The sequence below is a fragment of the Martes martes genome (assembly GCF_963455335.1).
Source record: "Martes martes genome assembly, chromosome: 7".
Lineage (NCBI taxonomy): Eukaryota > Metazoa > Chordata > Mammalia > Carnivora > Mustelidae > Martes > Martes martes.
In genome coordinates, this window is record NC_137894.1 from 50,172,186 (window position 1) to 50,197,737 (window position 25,552).

The 25,552-nt window shown below is 44.1% G+C and overlaps 1 protein-coding gene across 1 annotated transcript; it reads left to right on the forward strand.

The window, feature by feature from the left end:
* Positions 1-7,729: 7,729 nt before the first annotated feature.
* RNASE1 (ribonuclease A family member 1, pancreatic) lies at positions 7,730-9,376 on the forward strand. Its single transcript, XM_080808063.1, has 2 exons — positions 7,730-7,779; positions 8,673-9,376. Exon 2 carries the CDS (start codon positions 8,698-8,700, stop codon positions 9,151-9,153), a length of 456 nt encoding a protein of 151 aa, XP_080664189.1. The 5' UTR covers positions 7,730-7,779; positions 8,673-8,697; the 3' UTR covers positions 9,154-9,376.
* The last annotated feature ends 16,176 nt before the right edge of the window (positions 9,377-25,552 follow it).

The window sequence follows — 25,552 nt, forward strand, 5'->3', positions numbered from 1 at the left end:
CCACATTTAATCTGTAACATTTCCACAATCTCTGTATCTTAGGTCTCTGAAAATTTTTTTTGGTATTGACATTCTTTTATTTTATCTTATTTTTAACTTAATTTTTTTCAGTGTTCCAAAATTCTTTGTTTTTATACCACACCCAGTGTTCCATGCAATACATGTCCTCCATAATACCCACCACCAGTCTCACACAACCCCCCACCTCTCTCCCCTCCAAAACCCTCAGCTTGTATCTCAGAGTCCACAGTCTCTCATGGTTTGTCTCTCCCTCCGATTTCCCCCAACTCACTTCTCTCCATCTCCCAATGTCCTCCATGTTATTCCTTATGCTCCACAAGTAAGTGAAACCATATGATACTTGACTCTCTCTGCTTGGCATATACAATGGAGTATTATGCCTCCATCAGAAAGGATGAATACCTAACTTTTGTATCAACATAGACAGGACTGGAAGAGATGATGCTGAGTGAAATAAGTAATAAGTCAAGGTCTTTGAAATTTTTGAAGAAATCAGCATCTCTTTTTAATTTTTCCTTCTAAATAGACATCATTTTTGGGACAGTTTTAGATTCACAGAAGAAAATGAACAGAAAGCAGAATTCTCATATACCCTGTGTCCCCATACCCCCCCATGCACAGCCTCCCCCACTGTCAACATCCTACACTAGAGCAGTACGTTTGTTACAAATGATGGACCTACATTGACACACCACCCCAAGTCCATAGAATCTATTAGGGTTCACTCTTGGTGCTGTATATGTGTATGTAACTCGGGTTTTTTCTCTTGCTAGTCTATCTTTTGTCAGTTTAGCTTGTACATTCCCAGTCTCTGAACCTAAGAGGGTGGAGGAAAAAGTTTCTTCCTCCCCTCTGTTTCCTCCACCTATTCCGTAAACACATGTCCAGGTTGAACCCTGGCTCTTCACAACATTAACCCTTGTGCTCATTTGCTCACTCTTGTAATACATCTAACATAGTCTGAGAATTATTTTGCCCATACCACTGTAATCAACAAGACTACTCAAAAAGTTTAGGATGTGTTTGCAGTTTTTCCCTTATCTCTACCCTACCCTGCTGAAGACTGATGTTTTACACCTAAACCATAAAATCAGAGATAATGAAAGTATTGGTGTTTAGTAAGTGTGCCATACAGCAATGCATAAGCAATACCATGTTGTTAGCCATAGACTATACAGTGGCGCTGGGGTTCCAATTCAGGCCCATGCTTTTTCTCACTACATGATGTTCCACAAAGTCACAAATGAAGTTAAGTGGGCATAGAGTCAGGAGCAGGAAGTGTTTCTGAGACTGAGATGATAACATGCAGATAAGCAGGCCTATCTATTTGGCCATCCCAGAGACAGCCCTCTTCTCTTTCCTTAGACTCGTCATTGGACAGGATGAACTGATTACAAGGGCCATCCTCTCAAGGGGCTGGAAGGTCAGTGAAAGGTCAGAACAAACCCCAGACCTCCCTGACTTACGCCTACACTCCGTCTAAATACTTTTCACTGGAAGAGTATTTTCTGAAACTTGATCAATCAACAAGCGCTCAGAAATGTTAAACAAAAACTACGTTGTTCACTGAGAACTTCAGCCAGTAATGATTTCATTCTCCAGCTGTAACCCCAGTCATCTGAGCTGGCTGGCCAAGTTCCAGGTCTGAAATGCTATCTTGAATGGTCCGTTTTTTCTGAGGCCTGGGTGTTTCTGGGAGATTTGAAGCTGTCATGAGGCAAAGTCCCCCAGGAGCCTAGCAGGAATCGAAGGCTCTTGAGAGGCAGTTTTGGAGATAGGGCAAGATGGGGGACTACAGATAAGACACATCCTGCTCTGGATCTACCCCCTTCCTCTTACTGGGCACTCTACTGTCTACCACACAGAAGGGAGTAGCCAAAGGCAACCTTTAGGTGCAAGGTAAGCTGCATTGTTTAGATCCCTCACCCTCCAGCCTTCATTCACTCCCTTTGCTTCCTATTTACAAACTTGTCTGTCTCAATTTTCCCCCGGGGAGACACAGGTATAGCCATGTTTCCCGCCATTGTCCCTATGAGTTATGCTCAGTTTTACGTGGTTATCCCAAGCTCTCTTGGAAGCACTGCTTTGAACATCTCAGTGCCTTCTTATGGTTTCTCCAGCGTAAATCTTCGTGTGTCGACTGTGATGTCCAAGCCCAGATCTGCCTGCGTTTTCCTGATATACCCTTTCCATTTTTGCTGCTCTCTGATTCTCTATAAAGATAGAAGTTATAGGGCGTGCGTGGCTCATTCGGTTAAGTGTCTGCCTTTGGGTCAGGTCATGATCCCAGGTTCCTGGAATCAAGCCCCTCATCTCGGGCTCCCTGCTCAGGAGAGAACCTACTTCTCCCTCTTCCTCTGATGTTCCTCATGCTTATGCTCTCCCTATTTGCCAAATAAATCAATAAAATCTTTAAAAAAATAACGATAGAATTTAGAGATCGTCAGTCTATGCCTCCCTCCCAATCAGAAACTTTAATCACTGTCGCCTCTACTAAATCAGAATTAAAACTGAACTTTAGTTTTGACTCTTGAATGAACAATATCAGTAGTGGTAATAATAATATTAAAATTCTATTAGGGTTACTATGTGTTTTCAATAGGGTGACCATATAATTTTCTGTCTGAATTGGGACACTTTTGGGAGTGAAGAGGGACATTATTATTTATTAGTCAAGAGAATGAGCATAAATAGGTTTCGCCCTGGGCAAACAGGGGCATTTATATGGTTTCATACCTATGAACCAGTTTCACATGATAGAGGGCTAAAGGAGCTCTCCGTGGTCTCTCTTGTAAGGGCACTAATCCCATCCGCTAGTGCTCCACCTTCATGACATAATCAACTCTCAAAGGCCTCACTTCTAAATACCATCTCATTGAGACTTAGGTTTTAATATACAAATTTGGGGTGGGGGTGGGAAACAAACATTCAGTCTATAGCATCTTAGAATAAGGTACTTTAGGTATTCCTAATTTACAGATAAGGAAACAAATACAGAAGTTGATATATTACTGATCTTTAAAATTGTAATGCAGGACTTTTGGGTATTCATCTGCTCTCATCCAGAAAAATGCCAATCGGTGTTGCAGGAATAATTAAAAAGGTGAACTGATTCCACAGCCCCGTCCAAACAGACTCCAGTCACTATGCGTTTAAATTCTCTTTTATTAGTGCTTTGCCAATCATCCAGCTTGTGTGTTTTACAGATGATGAAACTGAGGTCCAGAGAGGTGGAAAAATTTTCCTGAACATAACATACCAGTCATGAAGCTGCAACTAATACGTATGGTCTCCTCACTCTACAGGCTCTAGTCAAATTCTCAAGAGCAGTTTATGGAAATGAATATCACACTGTATGTGCCTAAAGAAATGACAACTGTGATGTATGTCAAACTACTTGAGAAAAATTTTGAGAGATTGATATCACATTTTAATCTGTAATGAAGAGAAAGACAGAGTGTTCATTTTTTCCCCTCTATTAATCTTATCTCTTAACTGGACCATTTAGTCCATTTATATAATGTATTTATTCACTTTTATTCTCCTCAGTGAATATCTACTATCTTATTTTGCTTTTTCTATGTGTCTCATTTGTCTGGCATTTCTGTTTCCTGTCCTTTCTTCTCTTCTTTTGGATTATGGGTGTATTTGTCTGTTATTCTGCAACAGCCATTAAAGCTGTTCACAAATGCTTCTCTTGTTTCAGGCACTTAGAAGGATCCTATTTCTCTGTCCCTTGTACATAAATGTTAACATGAGGTTTTCTCTGGTCAATGAAGTGTGAATAGAAGTGACAAGTGACCCTTCCAGCAGAAGGGTTAAGACCGGCCCTGTGGGCTGCTATTTTTTTTTTATAAGATTGTATTTATTTACTTGGAGAGAGATTGAGTGGGTGGAAGGCAGAGAGGGAGGGAGAGAGAGAATCCCAAGCAGGCTCCATGCTCAGCCTGGAGTCCAACTTGGGGCATGATCTCTTGACCCGAGATCATGACCTGAGCCAAAGCCATGAGCGGGTTGTTTAACTGACTCAGCCACCTGGGCATCCCAGTGCTATGTTGTCTTTCCTTTGCCTCTTTGATTATGACAGTGTATGTCAAGATGAAGCCTGTGTCAGCCTGTTTTCCCAAGTGACTACAGCAGGCAGAGCCCCATGGCTGGACCAGGATAGACACATAGTGGAAAATGAGTAAGAAACTTTAAACTACTGAAATTTTGAGATTGTTTGTTACTGCAGCACAACCTGGACTCTCCTAACTGATCCACAGTCTACTTATTCCCTCTGCTAGATTAGAATTCAAACCCTGTGTTTCAAATCTCTTCATTGTTTACCTTAGAAATTCTCAAATGCATAGTAAACATACACAAGTCTAATCAGTACTTTTAGTCATCTCTTGAACACTTGGCAATTCACATCACTTCCAAGTTATGTACCTGATGTCTATTTTGATTTTATCCCCTTAACTCAACAACACATTATTGCTTTATATAGTCAAGACATCTTTGATTTGTTCACAGATTTATCATCATCTTTTTTTATTCCTTCCTGAATTTCAGACTTCCATTGAGTAGCTTTTCTTGGTAACCTGAAGTCCATGCTTAGACTTTTTTTAAGTGGAGGGCTGCTTTAATGAAGTTATGAACTCCATTAGGTTTTGTTATATTTTATTGTTTTGTCAGCAAATGCCTTATTTTATCTTCATTCCCAAGTGCCAAGGTAAATAATTCTATGTTGGTGTGTTGAGAAATCAGAGCTAGTGTATTCAATTAAGATTATGATGTGCTGAAGAGGGGATAAGCCATCCACATGGTCAGGTTACTCTCTCATCCTTCCAGTTAACCACTTTGGGGAGTGAAAAACCCAGGGCGCTGTTTCAGGACATGGACACAGAAGCAAAATCATAAGATTTGTTACAGTTCCCAGAAATGGGGAGATGGAGAGTTGTGGGGAGAGAATGAATTAATGGCACAATGGACCAGGGCAGTCCTCTGTCCCTGGTCAGAAGCAAGCAGGAGAGAGAGCAAGGTAACAAGTACCTATCCCTTAAGAAGTGGTTGATGTAGAAGTCACTAACTTTTCACCTGCTCAGCTCTAAGTGGTTATTTTATTTTATCTTTGAGAGGTAGGGGAGGAAGGGCAGAGGGGCAGGGACAGGGAATCTTAAGCAGACTCCCCAGTGACAGGGAGAAGCCTGATGGTGAGGTAAATCCCAAGACCCTGAGATCATGACCTGAGCTGAAATCAATGCTGTATGCCTAACCGACAGAGCCACCAGGCGTCTCTCAGAGATTCTCTTACCTGAATAAAGGCAATCTTCTGAGAGTGAAACTGCCCTAAATCTCCACTGGGGAAGTTTTACAGACTGGAAGAGGACAGGCCACTCACACCTACATAAGCAAACGTTATCACAAACTGTCTTGCTTCCCACTTGTTCCCTAAAAGCTCATTTATCTCCCCCCAAAACACAAAAACAAGATCCCATTTATATCCTATTTCCCTCCCTTCCTTCCCCTATGAAGTTAATCTAGAAATCTATCTCTTGCTGTTCAGGAAGCCACTTTATTGAGCTCTGACACAGGAATGCGAATAAACCTTGTCTATTTTCCTGTCAGTCTTTTTTTATCAGGGACGTTGCAGGCTCTCTGACATGAACCTAAGTGGTTAAGGGAAGTTTTCCTCCCAACACCACTCCAGATGATATGCGTGCTATGTGGGACAAAGAGACAGACCAAACCTGGGTGGAGGGTAGGGTGCTGGGCAAATTACAGAAACATAAAAGTAAAAGCTCACACCATACCACATCTTCCTCACCCCACTGGCACTTTCCAATTCATAATTGTTAGCAAGTCATGTTGACTTCACGAAGGAGTTCTTGAATATCATGTGGCAACATAATAAAAACTCTTCCCTTTAAAGAATTCTGTTCTTTCTACTGAGGTCCCTCTCTTTCCTCTTCTCCTTTCTTCCTCTCCTCAGGGCTTCAAAACTGCCTACTTTTTTCAGTTCAGGTTTTTATCCAAAAAAAAAAAAAAAAAAAGCCTGGGAGGTTTTTTACTTCACCCTACTTTCTTAGGAAGTCAGAGATGGCTCCCTGTCAATGATACAGATTCTTTATGGAGGATCTCAAGAGCACCCTATGTGAGCCATCACTAGAGCTAGCATTTATCATGCTTTCCAAGGACCTCTCCAAGCCCTCTGCCCATCTTACCTTATTTTGTCCTCATAATAAACCTAAGATGTACATATTATCAACCCCATTTCAGGGCTGAGGAAACGGAGGAACAGGGAAAGAATTTCAGTTCTGGAAGTTGCGCAGCTACTCAGATGTTAAATCAGAATTTGGACTGAGACCATCTAAATACAGAGCAAGGTGGGAATTATGAGTATTCTCATTCCAGAGGAATGGAAATTGTCACCCAGAAAAGACAGGTCTCTTTCTAGGAGGTATGAAATCGTATAAAAATTCTACGCACGAAAGACTCCATTTTAAAGCTCCATTTCCCCTTCTCATGAAGTTTTGAACTGGGTGGAAAGACCTTTTGAACTGGCCAGACACAGTAATTGTTTTATAAGCAGTTGTGTATAAAGTCAATGGGACACCTGGCATCTGGGTCATAAAACTGCCAGTGTGGCCTTCTGATGACAGATGATTAAATCATGCAGATCAGGAATCGTGTGGTGTGATAACACCAATGCATTAGTCAACCCAAGTGTAAATCAGCAGGGCTCAGTCCGTCAGAGCCTTCTGCTCCCTGATGCAACTCAGGTACTTGTCCTCCACCCTTAATCCCCAAAACCCTGCTCTTCCTGTACAGGAGGGCGCTTCTGGGGGATTGCTCCAAAAAACACAATCCTGAGACTTCCCAGTAAAGTTCTTTTTCAGTTTTTCCTCTCTTTCTCAGTTGACAGAGGGAAATTTCTGCTAAGAAATACGGTGTTCTCTACTTTTTCTCCAAAGAGGATTTGGGTGTTTTTTTGTTTATTTGTTTTATAGCTAGTTTGCAATCCCAGCATGGGGCTCAAACCTGCAACCAACCATGAGATCAAGAGTCCCATGCTCTGGTGACTGAGCCAGCCTGACATTCCTTGGGGATTTGGCTTGACTTTAGTTCCTCTCCTCCACTCTGACCTTCCAGGAGTGGTTGCTGTGGCCAAGAACTGCCACACACCCACCTTCCACATGCAGGATTGCTGAAGTGGCCAGCAGTCTGGAGGTTGTGGGTCTCCTCCCCCTTGCGGGAGCACTGCCCATACACCCCGCCTCCCCCAACCCCATACCTCAGGTCCTTGCAGCATTCCACTGGGTGCAGCTGGATGCCCACACCTCCCCCCCCCACCCCAAGAGGTGATGTTGGAATGCCAGCCATGCCAGGACACCTGGGGAGACAGAGGACCTCCTTTCCCTGCTGTTGTGAGGATCACATGTTTATGTGTCCTTTACAAACCTCCAAATGCTATTTGTTGAGAATGGCCTCCTGAGATGACAAGGACTTTGCTGGGGTTCAGACATCAATACCGTTGTAGCCAAGATTCACCCTTCCCAGCAGTCCTGAAAAAAAAGTGGTATGGGTGGTTCCCTACAATGTCCTTCCTCACAAGGTCCTTGATTCCCACTAAAGTGAAACCAAGATGCTCCTCCCACCTATCTTTCCTTGGAAGCCAAGCCCCTTTGTAATCTGTATAAGATTCCCTCCCCAGGGATCCAGGGATCACAGAGACTGGCCTTCTGCTCTGTGCTAGAGACCAAGCTAGAGATCCAGGTCAGTGGCTGAAGAGGTGGTCTCAGGGACTCCTTCTACTTCTGTGTTGATTGGAGGGACTGGGGTGGCTGAGGTTAGCACCTGAAAAAACTTGAGCTGGACCAATATCGGGATGGAGCATGTGGGCTGCAGGGAACCAAAGGCACTGGGGGAGGGAAGCATTGCTCTTGGGAATACAATGGCATCCCTCTATGATGCTGGTGTTAGGCACTGGGCCGTTGCCCTTGTGTTCGAGGACAACAGGCCTCTCTCTGTCTATCATGATCCTGGAGGTCATGTTGTATTTCAGGGATGCAGTTCACCTCATGGTTTATTCAAAAGGATTTTCTAATAAGCCCCTTGAGCACTGGGTATAAATGTATTTGTTTTGTAAATATATTTTATTTATTTTTTTATTGTTTTAATATTTTATGTATTTATTTATTTATTTGACAGCGAACCACAGAAAGCACAGACAGAGCGGGCAGCAGGGGGAGAGGGAGAAGCAGGCTCCCCACTGAGCAGGGAGCTGGGCTCAAGGTGGGGCTCGATCCCAGGACACCCAGATCATGACCTGAACTCAAGGCAGACACTTAACAGACTGAGACACCCCGGTGCCCCCTCAAATGGATTTTAAATTTTAAAATTTCTAGTATTCAGACACAGTACTATAGGATTTTAGTTCACTGTCAAGTCACCACCCAGAGGCGAGGACCACCTCTCTCCAGCAAGGGGGACTTAAATGCTCTTGGACAAGAGTGTATGTGAATGTCTCAATCCTTGGAAAATTGCACAGGAGGAGGGATACCTTTCTGGCTGACCCAAATGGAGACTGTGAGCCAGGGAGGCCACAGGGAGGAGCTGGGGTTCTTTCTCAGGCAGTGCTTTTTCTCCTCTCTCCCTTTCCCGGCTAGGCTCTTCCAGAGGAGTGAGACCACCATGGCTCAGGAGAGGTTCTTCATCCTCTTCCTACCACTGGTCCTGGTGGTGCTGGTGCTGAACTGTGTCCAGCCTTCTCTGGCCAAGGAGTCACGGTACGAGAAGTTCCAGCGGCAGCACATGGACCCGGACACCTCCACCGTCACCTCCGGCTACTGCAACCAAATGATGAAGCGCCGGAATATGACGGTTGGACGGTGCAAGCCAGTGAACACGTTTATCCACAAGCCTCTGCCAGATGTCCAGGCTGTCTGCTCCCAGGGAAATGTCCCCTGTAAGAACGGGCAGCCCAACTGCTACCAAAGCAGCTCCAAAATGCACATCACCGACTGCCGCCTGAAGAAAGGCTCCAAATACCCCAAATGCGACTACCAGACCCAGCAGCTACAGAAATCCATCATCGTGGCCTGTGAGGGGAACCCATACGTGCCAGTCCACTTTGACGCTTCTGTGTAGGTCTGCACCTGAGGCCAGAGCAGCGAGATGCCCCACCTCCCTGTTGTGGCACCTGCTTCTCCCCTCTCCCTTTCTTGTTCTGAGAGACAGAACTCCACTCAGGGCTCATATCCAAAATACACACGTGTCCTTGGCCAGGGCTTGCCCCTGTGTGGTTTGGGGGGTGAAGGGAGCCCCTTGAGAACCACTTCACTGCTTCTTTCAATAAAACACTGTTGCAACCACCTGGATTTCTGAAGCTGTCGCCATCTGGTACTGTCTGTGTGATTGCTTTCCTGCTCGGGTGAGAACTATAAATCTGGGTAGATTTCATAAGCGTTGAATAGAATCATTACGTGCCTTTGCTCCTGACTCTTGGTTTTCAGTGACCTGAGAACATTCCTTTTCTCAGAGATGCCTTGCTGCCAAATATGAAGCTGTTACATATGGGCTATTTGAGATGAAAGGGAACTACAGTTTGGGACTGTCCTGCTGGGTGAGCTGATGGAGGGTGAGTTCAAATAACGAACTCTCTGGCACGGAAGGAAGGACAAGGTGACCTCAAGAAGACCCTGCTCAGACCCTGGCTGGGAGGAGAGGGGGATGAAATTATGATCCTAAATTTTCCTTTTCCTTTTATTGAGTGAGCTATTACCAGATCACAAAAATGGCCATCTCTTAGTTGGAAAGTCAGAACGTTCCATTTAGGAGCTAGAAGGGTCTGTAAGGATTATTAAATTGCAGGAGAATAAGTAGATTTTGACTCGCGTATCCACTTTCATGGGAAGGGCCTGCCTAGAATGTTGTAGAAAAAAATTCTAATAAGAAATGCGGTTGAACAGTAGCCTCCGTTGAAGGCAGGATGGAGGTAAATGTGTGTGTTCCACTTGCTATCCCTGAGATAATGTAATCCCCACTTTTACAGAGGAATAGCCTGAATCTCAGAAAGGGTAAGTGACTTGCTCATGGCTGCTGCTACTTAGTGGCACAGCTGAGACTAGACCCCAGGTCTCCTGGCCTCCAGTCCTTGTTCTTTCTGCTACCAGAGTGGACTCAGGAAGAAAATCCTGCAGTCTCCCTTTTCTTAAGTGCGGTGGAGGAGGGTACCTGGGTGGCTCAGTCAGTTAAGTGGCCTACCCTTGATTTCAGCTCAGGTCTCTATCTTAAGGTCTCAGGGTCATGAGTCCCAGCCCCGCATTAGGCTTCACTGGAGGCATGGTGCCTACTTTAAAAACCATAACTATTAAGAAACAAACAAAATCCCAATCCCCCTAATTGCTGTGGATGGAGCTATAGCTCTCTCCCTGACCTCGCTGGTGGCTCTCTCTCCTGTTTCCAGGGCACCGGGTCTGTGAGTGCTCCATGTCTGACACCACTTCTATAGAGCCCTTGAACATGCTTAGAATCAGCTTCTGTCATCACTTCATCATCTCATTGGACCCCCTTTTTCCAGCTGCGTCTGGCTCCTAGAACTAGAGAAAAGCCCTACTTGCAGCCAGTCTGAGCAGTTCTGTCATTGTCCTTATGCTCAAAATTCATAAATGCTGGAAGAGACTGTTTTTCTCTTAAGTGAAGTGAACCTTATGCTTCTGAAGAGGGGAGAAGGGCTGTGGGTGACAAGGGCCAGACATCCCTGCATTTCTGTGGTAATGAGGGTTCCACTCAGTACTAGCAGTGAGGATGAAGAAGGGAACTTGGAGTATCTTGACAGGTTCCTTGGGCCAGAATTTGTATTAAGTTCATTGAACCCTTATTCCAAAACCTCAATCTCCTCATTTCCCTCCTGCTGGTGCTAAGAGAACACTTTCCTGGAGCCTTTAAGAATACTCACTGGGGGTTTTGCTTCACTATCTGCACATTTACCAGCTCTGGCTTCTGACTCCCCTCACGTTCTGGGCCTGGGACTGCTCGGGGCTTCTGTCTGCTAGGCAAAGTTGGTGACAGTGGTCCAGACCATCACACCTGCGGAGCTTGTGGGGAGGGAAACTACTCTGAATAGGAGGACACTGGGAGAGGAAAGACAGAGTCCTGTCATAGAGAGGGTCAGGCACAATCAAGGAGAGAATTACCTGATAGTCTGGTGACAAATTAGAGGTCTCTGTTCAGTGGGGAGACTATTGGTACCCTACAAAGAAAGGAGCACTAACCCCTTCCAGGAAACAAATCTGGGCACATTGATTGGAAATTTGAAATGCTAACATATCAAGGTGAGTATTTGCTTTAAGGCAGAAATGGCCATATCCAGTGATTCTTTTAAGAAGGATAATGCTAATTTCCAGAAAATTCTTCAAAACAAACAAGCTCAGAAATACTGCATTCTCAGTGGACAGGTAAGCCCATCTCCATGTCCCAGTTTCTCCTTACTCCTACAGCTTCAAGTATTTCCTCAAAATCATAGTGTCTTCTGCCCTAGTGATCCTCTTCTGCCCCTCTCAGGGGTAAATTCTTCCTTCAGTCCTGCAGCCGAGAGCTCCCCCACACCAGTACTACCTCACGTCAAAACAGATCAGTCCTCCACATCTAAAGGAGTCCTTCACTGAACAGGGTACCTGAGACTCTCCCTGGTCCTTTCTTTCCAAGTGCTGCCTCATCAGCATTTGCACTTTGAGCTTTCTCTCTAACTGAGAGGAAAGCCCGCTCCCAGTCCCTACTCCTGCCTTCTTAGACTGAGTCAGCCCTCACAAGGCGAGTGTCAACACTGAGAGGGTGCAGAATCTACCCTCTATCATGGAAAGCACTTCCCTATTGCTTTTGGGACTTGATCATAAATGTGGGATGGCCCTCCACCTACAAGATTCATGGTTCATGATGGAGGGTCCTACACAGAAGGCACAGAATGAAAATGGATTTCTGAGGATGAGACAGGGGCACAACTGCAAGTATCTCAAAACATTGTCAGGAATCACTTCCTAGGGGGCAAGTAGCATAATACCTCTACAGATCCTTCTGCAAATCCATGAGTACCTTGGGTTGCTTCAGGCTTACAGTGAGCATGGATGGGAACATGTCTTCTTGGCTTCCTCCCTCCAAGCTTATTTCCCTTCTCATTCTCTTACTGTCTTCTTAATTAACAAGAGAGAAGAAGTTGTTCATCTGAAGGCACAGAGTATCAATGGATATGTTCTACTAAGGAGTAAGGTGACTGTATTTTAAGGTCAAGACTGTTATCTGCCATTCTCTAGTTTCTTCTAGTGACAAGTCTGGGGAGGACCTACACCCGGGGTTACGTTCATTTCTTTCCAACCTCCATGAGTCTGCAGCTGGGTAGATAATGGCACCAGAGCACCTGATTGAGCCCCAGCCCCACTATCAACTCCCTGTGGCCCGAAGCACATCTACAGCCCTCAGTGGACCATGATTTTCTAATCTGTAAAACCAGAGGGATGGGTTTGGTCATTTCCAAGTCCCCTTACATTGCTGACTTTCTAGAGGAGTATCTGTTCTCTTTCCTGCAGTGCTGCCCAGGGGCATGTGGGTTTTGGCTACATGTGAATAGGTATCTCTAGAACAGTCACCTCACTGAGATCTGGTTTAGGTCAGAGCACTCTCTCTGAGGCCTGGGTCATCCTAGCCAACTTGGAGCACCCTTCTAGGGGAGATTCTCCTCTCAAGCAACTTCAGACGGCCTCTGTGAGTACAAGCTGGCAGCTCCCTTCTGCCAGGGCTTGTTAGGCTTCCTGGACCCTGACAGCCCATGGAGATTTTCGTTTGGCTCCGATGCCCCAGAGGGGATAGATAAGTGCTGAGGCAAGATTAGGGCAGCAAACAAGAGAACTGGAGAGTGGGACCTGGAATTTTCTGAATGTCATTGGAAATATGCCTGATAGAGGTTGAGGGGTACTTGCCTGATTCAGTCGACACAGCATGAGACTCTTGATCTTGGGAGTTGTAAGTTTAAGCCCCACATCGGGTGTAGAGATTACTTAAAAATAAAACCTTTTAAAAAAAATAGAGATTGAGAGCTGGGCCCTGCTTCAGGCCATCATGTTTGGCAGCCTCTCTTCCCCTCGTCCTTCAAACTCCCCCTTCCCTCCCATAAACACCACTGAACAATTATTTAAGAGGAGGCCTGTCTGATAATGGGGGCTTGTGCTATTATAGCAGAGACAAAATCTGTATGTGCACATGACTAGATACACATGTATCTGTGGATCTATCTACACATGGATCTATATACATGTGATCATGTATATAGACCTGTGAAATTAAGGAGAATCAGGGCAAGGAGGGCTATTTGTGATTTAGCTCCAAGAATTTCATCTTAAGGATGGAGGAACTAAGGCATGAAACCAAGAATAGAATGAAGAAAACCAAGTCTGTGGATTCCTTGAGTGTGGGCTTTTATGTTTGCCTGCAAATTTGTGTTCTTTTTCTTTAATTTTTAAAAATGATCAGAATAGGAATATATATCTCTTCAATCTATAATTCTATGAATTTTTTCCTAAAGATTTTATTTATTTATTTGACAGAGAGATAGAGAGCATAAGTAGGCAGAGTGGCAGGCAGAGGGAGAGGGAGAAGCAGGCTCCTCGCCGAGCAGGGAGCCCGACATGGGGCTTGATCCCAGGGCCCTGGGATCATGACCTGAGCTGGAGGTAAGCACTTAACCAACTGAGCCCCCAGCCACTCCTGATTCTCTGAAATTTAACACACATAGGAAGTTGTACCAGATGATTTATCATGGCCATTAACTCAGGAAATGAACAGAGAGCCCTGGCCCTACAGAGGCCAACTGCTCTATCCCAGGTATTCTGAAGGGTCTGGACAAATTGATAGCACAGCTCCTGGCTGGATCTGCCAACACCGTTTCTGAACAGACTCAGGTAAACTTGTCACAAGAGAAGCTAAGTCAAGAGATAAGGGTTTGGAAAAGAGAAAGGGAGGAATTTGTTTCCAGGGCCAGCAGCTGGGGGAGGTGGCAGGGTCAAGCCTTAAAAACTGATTTCTCTGCCTGTAAGATGGACAACTAGAGTTTTCTAGAAGAGGTTCAGGGAAGGGGATGGTACCTACAGGCAAGAATCATGGGTGGGGTGGGGATGTGTTCAGCCCATGAACTTGGAAGGGAAAGGGATGCATGGGATGACTGTTTAGGCATTCCATTGCTATCTGGGCTTTTCTGTCTGGAGGGTGGAATGTTCTGGTCATCATCAGTGCCTCAAGTAAGTGCAGTAAGAAATAACTCTTGGGTTCTATACTTGAGCAAGAGGCTCACTGACAGAATTGTGCAACTGTTATCACAACCAGGACACACAAGAGTTCTATCACTCTCATTTCCCCTTGTGCTAATCTCCTATAGTCATATACTTCCCACCACCCCCACCCAACACCTGGGAACCACTGATCTATTCTTTGTCACTATCATTCTGTTTTTTCACACTATTGTACAAATAGAGTTGTACAGCATGAACTTTTCCAAGACTGGCTCCTTTACTCAAGGTAATGCCTTTGAAATTCATCCAAGTTGTGTGGATTCATAGTTTATTTCTTTTTATTGCTCAATAGCGTTCTATTGCATGGATGTTCCACAGCTTTTCTGTCCATTCACCCACTGGAGGACATTGGAGTTGTTTCCGTTTGGGGTAATTATGAATACAGCTGCTTTAAACATCTGTGTACATATTTTTGTGTGAATTGTTGGAAGGATAGACACACAGATCAACAGAACAACATCCAGAGCCTAGAAACAGGCCCACAGAAATATGATCAAATATTTTTAAAGATTTATTCATTTATTTATTTGTCAAAGAGAAAACAAGCCAGCACAAGCATGGAGTGGCAGGCAGAGGGAGAAGCAGCTCCGTGCTGAGCAGGGAGCCCAATGGCAGACTCGATCCCAGGACCTGGGGATCATGACCTGAGCCGAAGGCAGACGCTTAAGCAACTGAGCCACCCGGGAGTCCCCAATCAAATGTTTTTTGACAAAGGTGTAAAGCAATTCTAGGCAGAAAGATATTTGTTTTGGTGCTTGAACATCCAAAAAACCCCATGCAAGTCCCTTCCCCAAACTTTCAAACCCTAAATATTCCTTCCCTTCCCCACTCTTTTTAAAAATTTATTTCAATTCTATTTAGTTAACATATAGTGTATTATTCATTTCAGGGGTAGAATTTAGTGATTTGCCAGTCACATACAACATTCAGTGCTCATTACATCAAGTGCCCTCCTTAATGCCCATCACCGAGTTACCCCACCTCACCACCCACCTCCCTCATCAACCCTCACTTTGTCCCTATAGTTAAGTCACTTATGGTTGCCTTCCTCTCTGTTTTTATCTCATTTTCTTTCTTTCCCTTCCCGTACGTTCCTATGTTTTGTTTCTTAACTTCCACATATGAGTGAAATCATATGGTATTTGTCTTTCTCTGACTTATTTCAGTCCATATAATACACTCTAGTTCCATCCATGCTGATGTAAATAGTAAGATTTCATTCTTTTTGATGCCCTGCCCACTCTTCGGTACCACTGGAGAGAACTGTGGTGTATGTTTTAGTCCTGGACCCACCAGCTGGATCTGTTCTCATCCAGAGAGTGAGTAAGAGGGAGCCTAGAGGCTTGGGCAGGGTAGGCATGAAAGCAGAGGAAGTTAGAAGAAGGAAGGTAGAAGGGGGTGTTTGAGTGGCTCAGTTGGTTAAGCGTCCTAGTCTTGATTTTAGCACGGGTCATGGTCTCAGGGTCCCAGGAGCAAGCTCTGTACTGGGCTCCATGCTCGGTACAAAGCCTCCTTGGGATTCTCTCTCTCCCCGCCCTTCTGCCCCTCCCCCTGCTTGCACATGCTCTCTCTCTCTAAAATAGATAAACGAATCTTTAAAAAAGTAAGATAGAGGGAATTATGGATATGGCATGAAGGAAGTAAGTCTGGAGAGACTTGAAGGAAAAAAAGGATGAGAAAACAAGATCAGAAAGGGTGACATAGTTGAGTTCATAATTCCCTTGGTTCTATTGACTTCCTGTTCTGGAAATTTCACTGATCAAATCACTCAGGAGGAGGAGGAAAATCACTTTTTCTCACAGGAAATATAGCTTCACTTTTCCAGAATTCTACCTTCCTCTCTTGGACTTTTAGGAATGGAGGTTCCACTTTATGGCTTTTTAAAGAAGTGATTAAGTTAAAATGAGACTCTTGGGGTGGACTCTAATCCGATGTGACTAATGTGTTTGTAAGAAGAGGAAATGGGAACACATTGTGTGTCGGGGGGCACTTGTGCAGAGAAAAGACCCTGTAAGGACACAGCAAGAGGGCATCCTTCTTCGAGCCATGGAAAGAGGCTCAAGAAAGAAGAAACCAAACCTGTCAAAGCTGTGATTTTTATTTCTCTCTCTGAGTTCACCTTGTTTTCTTTTCCCCCCTTTTCCCCTATGTTCCTCTGTTTTGTTTCTTAAATTCTAGATATGAGTGAAATCATATGGTATTTGTCTTTCTCTGATTGACTTATTTTGCTTAGCATAATATACTCTAGTTCCAACCATATCATTGCAAATGACGAGATTTCTTTTTTTGATGGCTGAGTAATAGTCATATATATATATATATATATATATATCACATCTTCTTTATACATTCACCTGTCCATGGCCATCTGGGCTCTTTACATAGTTTGGCTCTGGTGATAACTATTTCACCTTTGTGGGCTACATGTGGTCTCTCTCTTCCCCTCCCCTCCTCCTCCTCTCTTCCCCCTATCCCAGTGGTCCTACCTCTAGACGGAGAGTGGTTCCTAAATCAGACTGCCCATTACAGTCATGCAGGGACCCTTAAAAACAAATTCCATAAAGCCCATGCCCCTCCCTCACAAATTTCTTCAGTTGTTTATTAAGTCTTCATAAAATTCATTTAATGAGATTGAGGTGGGACAACTTCTATGTCTCTCCTTTACTGTCACACTGCTACCACACTCATAACACTTCTAATGCCACATGTGCTGGGACAGAGGGGGCTTCCCAACACCAAGCCACTCTGGGACACTGGCTGGATATTGTACAATTTAACTCAACTCTGACACTAATTCCCTGAAGACAGTGTCAGCACCCCCAGGTTAAGGGCTCAGGCCCACAAGACTTCCCCAGTCCAGATGCCAATCCAAAGTCCAGCTTGTCACCTGTGCTTCTGACTGCCTGGCTGTAAATCTGAGTGTCCCACCACCCTCTTGTTTGTTGGATTGATTTGGTGGAGCTCAAGGAAACATTTATGCTTTACCAGTTTATGAAAGGATATGATAAGGAGAGAGATGAACACCAAGATAAGGAGATAGCTAGAGTAAGGTCTGGGAGGGTCCCTAATGAAGGAGCTTTGGTCCCTGTGGAGATGGGGTATATCACCGTCCCAGTGTAGACAATGTAGGAAAGATGTTAAGGTTTGAAACCAGTGACCAAGAAAGAATTCCTGAGACATCTTTGGTGCATAAAGGTGGTTTAATTAAAGCAGTGGGACAGGACCTGAGCGCAGATAGAGCTGCACTTGGGTCATGAGGAGTGGCCCATTATATAATTTCAGGCTAGGAGGGGGTTAGGGATAGAGTTAGTCTGTCAGAAATTTGGAAGAAAGGTTTCCAGGACCTTGAGAAAGCCAGCTACTGTTGGGGAAAAGTAATTTATTACTCTCTAGGAAAATCTTAGTCATGACACCCTTCAGGGGGTCATAAGCTTGGGGGATGATTGCCAATGTGTATCCAGGCGGGGAGGGAGATGAAAAGGGTTTCCAAATGACTTTTTGAATGTTACAGTAGACTTACAGGACCCTGGGTTTCAGGCTAAGATTGTCATCTGCCCTTGGCAAAGTAGTAACATCGAGGCAGCTGAGTTCCAAAAAGAGCATCACTCTTCCTTTGTCAAGGACAAAGTTGGCTGTAGGTAGTATGGAAATAGAGTTTTTCTTTGGTCTTTGTTCCCCCCATCATAAATGTGTTTGTCAACCTGAAGTTTCCTCAACCCTGTACTTTTGGGAATTTTACAGAGGCTATCTCACATAGGCAGAATCAATTATTACCTCCATATTCAGGCCCTCCTCCCTCCCTCAAGGATGGGGGTGAGGCTGAAATGGCCAAACGTTTAATCATGGATCTGTGTTTTGGTGATCAGCCAATCAGGTGGCTGCAAAGAGTCTCTGTCTTAGAACAAAAGATGTTCCAAGTGCTCTTATCACTTAGGAATTTACAAGGGTTTCAGGAGCTCTGTGTCAGGAATCAGAGGCAGAAATCAACATATATTTTCTACTCTACCAGAGGGATACAGTCGTTGATACTGTTTTTTAAAACTCCCAGGTGAATTTCATACGAAACCAGAGTTGAGAGCTGCTGGAACATTTGCTAAATTCATTTCTAAGATTTGTCACAGTTCTATCTTTCTAGATTGACTGTCAGGTCATTGAAGCTGATTCAGGGATATCCCTAAATGAATATCTGACTTAGTCAGTTTTCTTGACTCTCCCACAATACATGATTGCATGCAGAAAGGAACACAAACCTATCAGAGAGTCCACCGAGATTTGGTCGATTTATGTAGATCTAACACCTCTGAGCATAAAAGATTTTCCCCAAGTTATCCTCATTCTTACTCTCTTCCACAATTTCTTCAATCTATGAGTCCCCTAACATATAAATAACCATAGTTGAGTACTAGGTGAGTAAGAGTGAATAACTGAGTGGTTTGATGAAAGGAAATTCAGCCTTTTACTAGGTTACTTTCTCCAAGAATCTGCTGAAATGTCCAGGTAATGTAATAGAGTACATAAGTCCACTGTGATTACTGATCAGGTTGATGCATGCCATCTGAAGACCCCTCTCCCTGAGGATGATGCTATGTTCCTACACTGGTTCCTACCAAATGTGAACACAGATCCTTGTTTCCACTCCCCCCGCACTTGGCTTGAATACTTTGAAACTATGTGATGGAAATGCCACGCTGCTTAAGATGAATACTATTGCAAGCTGCTCTAAACTGGAGGACTCAAGTCCCATGGGAGAAGTTCCCCTACTGGGTACCCACTTTGTCAAGTGCCAGGTTGTCCTGGCCTTCTTATGTCTTCCCACTGAGAGGGGCCTTGAGTATTTAGCATCCTTGGAATCCAGGCTCCTGAACCCTGAAACTTTCCTATTTCTGTCTTTGTTTCTAAGACCGGACATAAAGATGTGGCATAAAGGAAGGTGAGCGCAGCTAGCACAGCTGTTAAAGGAATCTCTTGGTTTGGAAAGAACCATTGTGCAGCACAGATAACTGACACACTCATAACTACTTCACCATGGGGCCTTTCTGATAGGCATTATGTTTGGCTGCTACTCAAAGACAGATCAGTCTACAAAGCACTTTGACATACACTGGACTGTTAACCCCGTGAGGCTAGTAGTTGGCAAGGAAATGGAAAGGTATGAGGGGTAGCAGAATAGGCCACCCCCAAATATTCCTTTTTGGCATAAGAATTATGTTAAGCTGTTTATTGTGAAAAACTACAGAGGAGAAGTTCTGAAAGCAGAATAAAGGTAACTCTTTTGTAGGGGAAACTTACATTAGAAAGAGGCCTGTTCAGGGAACTGAACCGTGACATGAGTCACCTTCATCTGAGAGGGTCATCTCCCTGGCAGGGCAAATATTGTTTCCCAAATATTTTCTCCTCTCACCTTCCTCTGAATTGCCTTCCCCCTCTTTTAAAACCCTAGACCCCGATCCTTTCCATAGTCAGGATGGTCCATAAGACTCAGTTGGCTACTTGCTTTTAAGAATAATGTTTTTGTGGTGCTCCAGTATATATGTACATATTAAAATAGTTTTTGTCCTGTTAAGTCGACTTTTTATTAAGGGGTAGGTGTTTTCAGCCAAGAACCTAAAGTGGTAAGGAACAATTATTTTTCCTCCCCTGAACCTAGGACCTAAATTCTCAGTCCCAGCCAAATTCTTTTTTTAGAGACTTCTTTATTTATGTGAGAGACACAGAGGAGAAAGAGAGCAGATACCCAAGAGGGTGGGAGAGGTAGAAGAAGAGGGAGAAGCAGGTTCTCCTCTGAGTAGGAAGGCAGAAAGGGGCTCAAGGTGACTGTGAGCTGAGGCCATGGCAGAGGCTTAACAGCTTAACCCACTGAGACACCCACATGCTCCACCACCGGCCAAATTTTTAATCGCTGTCCTTCAGTGGTTAAATCAACTACCATTTCCGAAACAGCATGATTTCTGTGATATTTCAGTAGGGCATGATGTTTTCAATTCCCAGCCCTTTTTTTCCCCTTGATCTATGCTTTCTCTTTATGCATCGCAATAGATCATGGGAGAATTGACTCTACGGCTACAGTGAGTTATTATCAGTACTACTACTTACATTTAAAACACTATCTGATGAAATACAGAAACTAATAGTAAAGATGTACAGTGTATCGGTTGTCAGGGTTAGAACCTGTGTGTGAAATACTATGCACATACTATGAGGTGTACTTGTTACCTCCAAACCATGGACCATGGTTTCAAGGGAAATATGTAAAAGCCTGGAGCAGAGTTTGAAGGGATGGAGCACATTCTTGCTCCAAAGTCCCAGGGATGCAGTGGTGGGGGAAGTAGCAGAAGCCTTGCGTTGCTGAATAACCTCAAAGTTTGCCTAGGGCCCAGATGGTTCTCCTGAGTACATTGTTGGCAAATGCCATCTAGATGGCTCCAGGCTGGCAATGATGTGAAAGACATCCCAAACACAGACACTCAAGGTCATTACAATACAACAGAAAGTGATTCCATTGCTGTGAACAAAATACATCAAAGCTTGGCAGAAGTTCCTAAATATAGGGGCCTGGGTCTTTCCTGGCCCTCTTGGCTATTGCCTTCCTTCAAAACACACAGAGCTCCAAAGCAGAAAGGAATGCTCTTTGTTTGTGTCCCCAACCCTGGCCTGGCATCGTGGCCCTCTAATTCCCTCACTCCTCTCCTTCTTTCCTCTATGGGTACCATGGAAATCAACAAAGGAAAACAAAAGGCAGAAGAGATCATGGGAAAACCTGCACCGAGTGAGAAGGAACATAATGGAAACTTTAGTCTTAGTCTAACCCTACAGGAGTCAGACAATTGGGAGGGTAGCCTGGCTGACGAGGGTCCCAGGCAACAACGTAGAACCTGTTCTGGGGAGTGGTACTGTAGCGGCAGTCAGGACATCTCCCTCCAGTGCGATAGCAGTAAGTCATGTTAATAGGATTTGCACTCTGGTGGCAGTTATTCCCACGATGCCTGCAGGTCTTGTTGGGCCAACTACAGGTAATAGTCACCTTCTGTAATAAGTCGTGCAGGAAAGGGTTTTGATGTATATAGGTTCAGTTAGGAATATTGACAAGACGCATTGCACTGTTGCATTGGACAGCACTTGCTCTTAGGTGCTGATTCATAAATGTTTGAATGCTGGTGGAGGGTTGAGCCGAGTGACATAATGGATGCACTAGCCCCCGTGATCCCAATAGCAACAAGAGGAGAGGAAAGGGTACCAGAAGATCCAGCATCATCTCTTCTGTGTAGGAAGAGAGAAGAAAATGAGAGAATGATAGTAATAGAAGTCATAAGAGGAAAATTATCATTCACAACCATTTAGATCTGTTTGTGACTTTTAAGATTTCATTGGTCCTTTTCCGGTTGTTTAAAACATCTTCTTTCTGACATGAGTCTTACAATTCTGGAAGTAGCTAAAACCCAGGGAGGAGGAATGTGAGTTAAGATGGCATTTCCTCTGACTGGCAGATCCTATTATTCTTTCTTCTGTGCTTATGCAAAGAGAGACTGGTCTCTTCCCTCCTCCCTCCTGGAATATTTCCCAAACATCTATGTGATCTGGACCTTCTGGTCATCGTCATGGCTCTACTCTCCACAACCCCCAGGCTTCTCCTCTTGCCAGGTCTCCTTGCTGGGGGTCCTGCTGAGGACAGAGGCAGTGGTTAGTCCCAGGCTCAGAGGCTTTTGTTCGCTGTTCCTCTGCCAGGTATGTCAGCGTGGAAGGGTTCTGAGCCTTAGGAAAGAGGAAAGAGAAACCTAGGGCTTGGAAGGTGCACTTCCTGGGCACAGTGTGGATGAGACCCACACCCTCCAACTCACTGTTTAAAGCCAGTATCCCTGCAGATGTAGGAAGACCAAACCTCCTTAAAAGAACAAAGAAGAAGTGATAACTTCCTCAAAGAAGTGTGAGGAAATTATGAACTCCTGATATGGGTTGAGTGTTTTCTTCCCTGAAACTTTAACATTTTGAGCTCCATGATTTCAGTTTTTTAAGAGAAAACACACCACAAACACACAAGACTCCCCCAGGCCAGCTTGTCACCTGTGCTTCTGACTGCCTGGCTGTAAACTTCTCCCAACTCCCTTGTTTGTTTCGTTACTTTGCTAGAGTGGCACACGGAACTGGAGGAAACACTGATGGTTTATCAGTTTCTAAAAGGATAGGGTAAAGGAGACAGATGAAGAGCCAGATAAAAAGATACCTAGGGTAGGTGGGAGGGTCGTAGTGAAGGAGCTTCTTTATTCACGGAATTGGGGTGCATCATCACGATCCCAGTAGAGACTGTGTAGGACAGATGTTAGGGTTTGAAGCCAATAGCCAAGAAAGAATTCTTGAGACATCTTTGGTGCAAAAAGGTGGTTTTTTGAAAGCATGTGGACAGGACCCGAGGGCAAAAAGAGCTGCACAGAAAGTGGGTCATGAAGAAGTGGCCCATGACATAGCTTCAAGTTGGGAGGAAGAGAAGGATAGCATAAGTCTCTAGGGAATTTTGGAAAGATTTCCAGGACATTGAGGAGGCTAGCTATTGTTAGGAAAACAATAGGAATAAACATAGGAAAACAATAGGAAAAGGTCATTTATTACTGTGTAATCGAACCCTAGTCACGAGAACCTTCAGATGTATATAGGTGAGCCATATGCTTGGGGAATGATTGCCAAGATGTATCTTCCAGAGTAGAGACAAGGGTAGTTTCCAAGGGAATTTTTGCATGTGAAGGTAGGCTTAGAGGATCCTGGGTGGTTGGGATAATGACAAGCCAAGATTGCTTTTTCTCCTTAGTAAGTTATCGACATGTAAGCAGGTCAGTTCCCACATGAATGTCACTCTACCTGTTTCAAGGACTGGTCAATGGGTTGTAGGAAGTATGGAAATTTAAGTTTTCTTTTGCCTTTGTTTCCCGCATCACTTGCATCATCACTAGAGATTCAGTCATGGAGGATAGTGTAGAGGAAGAAGCAATCTTTTTCTTCTCTCCTTTCTTCTCAACTATGGCCTTTATAACATAAGAGAGATTTACAAAAGAAAAACAAACAAGTTTCGTAGCATGGATCTCATATATACATGACAGAAATGCAGGGATTGGTGTGAAATATGGTGATGTTGGGGTCCAGGAGTGAATGATCAAAAAAGAACTCTTGAAGCATCTTTGGTACAAAAGTGGTGGTTTTTATTACTGAATGTACTGCGACAGGACTCGTGGTCAGAAAGAGCTATACTGGGGGGAGGGTAGTGAGGAGTGGGTGACTTTCTACTTTTAAGATGGGGTGAGGTTAAGGATAGCTAGGTCTCTAATGAATTTGAAAGTAAGGGTTTTAGGGCATTGCATGCCTAGCTGATGTTAAGATAAGATCATTTACTAGTGTGTAGTACAACTTGAGTCTTGAGACCCTTCAGATGTCTGTCAGTGGGTCATAGGCTTAGAGGATGATTGCTAACATACAGCCTGGGGTAGAGGTAAATGAGTTTCCAAAGGGATTTTTATATGTTAAAGGGCACTTACAAGATCCTGGGGGTTGGGCTAATGTCAGGCTAAGATTACCTATTTCCTCTACCAAAGTACTAACATTGAGGCCGCTGAGCTCTTCCAAGAAGGTCTCTCTGCCTGTCTCAAGTACTTGTCATTGGGATGCATGTTGTAAGGAAATTTAATGTTCTTTCTAGATTTCCTTTGCGTTTGTTCTTCACATCAGGAAGAGTCATTCAAAGAGGTGAGGAGACCTTGGGCTAACAGACCATCTTCAGGTAAAAGAAAGGAAGAAGAGTGTGGGGAAGGCAGGCTCCAGGAAGGTAACCAGGGAAAGTATAGGGAATAAAGGTAAGGTTTGTTAAGCAGAGTTAAGCCTTCCTTTTTTTTTTTTTTAAGATTTTATTTATTTATTTGACAGATAGAGATCACAAGTAGGCAGAGAAGCAGGCAGAGAGAGGGGGAAGCAGGCTCCCTGCTGAGCAGAGAGCCTGATGCGGGGCTCCTTCCTAGTACCCTGGGATCATGACCTGGGCAGAAGGCAGAGGCTTTAACCCACTGAGCCACCCAGGAACCCCAAGTCTGTGCCTTCTTTTTTTTTTTTTTTCTGATCACTTTTTTTTTTATTACGCATTTTTAAAAAAAATAATTAATTTATTTTAATAAACATATAATGTATTCTTATCCCCAGGGGTCAGGTCTGTGAATGGCCGGGTTTACACATTTCAAAGCACTCATCATAGTACATACCCTCCCCAATGTCCATATCCCCACCACCCTCTCCTGCCGCCCCCCCCAGCAACCCTCAGTCTATTTTTTGAGATTGAGTCTTTTATGGTTTGTCTCCCTCCCAATCACATCTTCTTTCATTTTTTCTTTTCCTACCTCCCCCCAACCCCCCACATTGCATCTGCACTTCCTCATATCAAAGAGATCATATCATAGTTGTCTTTCTCCGATTGACTTATTTCGCTAAGCATAATACCCTCTAGTTCCAACCATGTTGTCGCAAATGGCGAGATTCCATTTCTTTTGATAGCTGCATAGTATTCCATTGTGTATATATACCACTCTTCTTTATCCATTCATCTGTTGATAGACATCTAGGTTCTTTCCATAGTTTGGCTATTGTGGACACTGTTGCTATAAACAATCGGGTGCACGTGCCCCTTCGGAGCACCACGTTTGTATCTTTAGGATATATACCCAGAAGTGCAATTGCTGGGTCATAGGGTAGTTCTATTTTCAGTTTTTTGAGGAACCTCCACACTGTTTTCCGGAGTGGTTGCACCAGCTTGCATTCCCACCAGCAGTGTAGGAGGGTTCCCCTCTCTCCGCATCCTCGCCAGCATCTGTCATTTCTTGACTTGTTAATTTTAGTCATTCTGACTGGTGTGAGGTGGTATCTCATTGTGGTTTTGATTTGTATTTCCCTGATAATGAGAATGTGGAGCATTTTTTCATGTGTCTGTTGGCCATCTGGATGTCTTCTTTGCAGAAATGTCTGTTCATGTCTTCTGCCCATTTCTTGATTGAATTATTTGTTCTTTGGGTGTTGAGTTTGCTAAGCTCTTTATAGATTTTGGATACTAGACCTTTATCTGATATGTCATTTGCAAATATCTTCTCCCATTCTGTCAGTTGTCTTTTGGTTTTGTTAACTGTTTCCTTTGCTGTGCAAAAGCTTTTGATCTTGATGAAATCCCAATAGTTCATTTTTGCCCTTGC

What these genes read in the sequence shown, in the direction of transcription:
- RNASE1 (XM_080808063.1), top strand. Translation starts at nt 8,698, where the DNA reads ATGGCTCAGGAGAGGTTCTTCATCCTCTTCCTACCACTGGTCCTGGTG.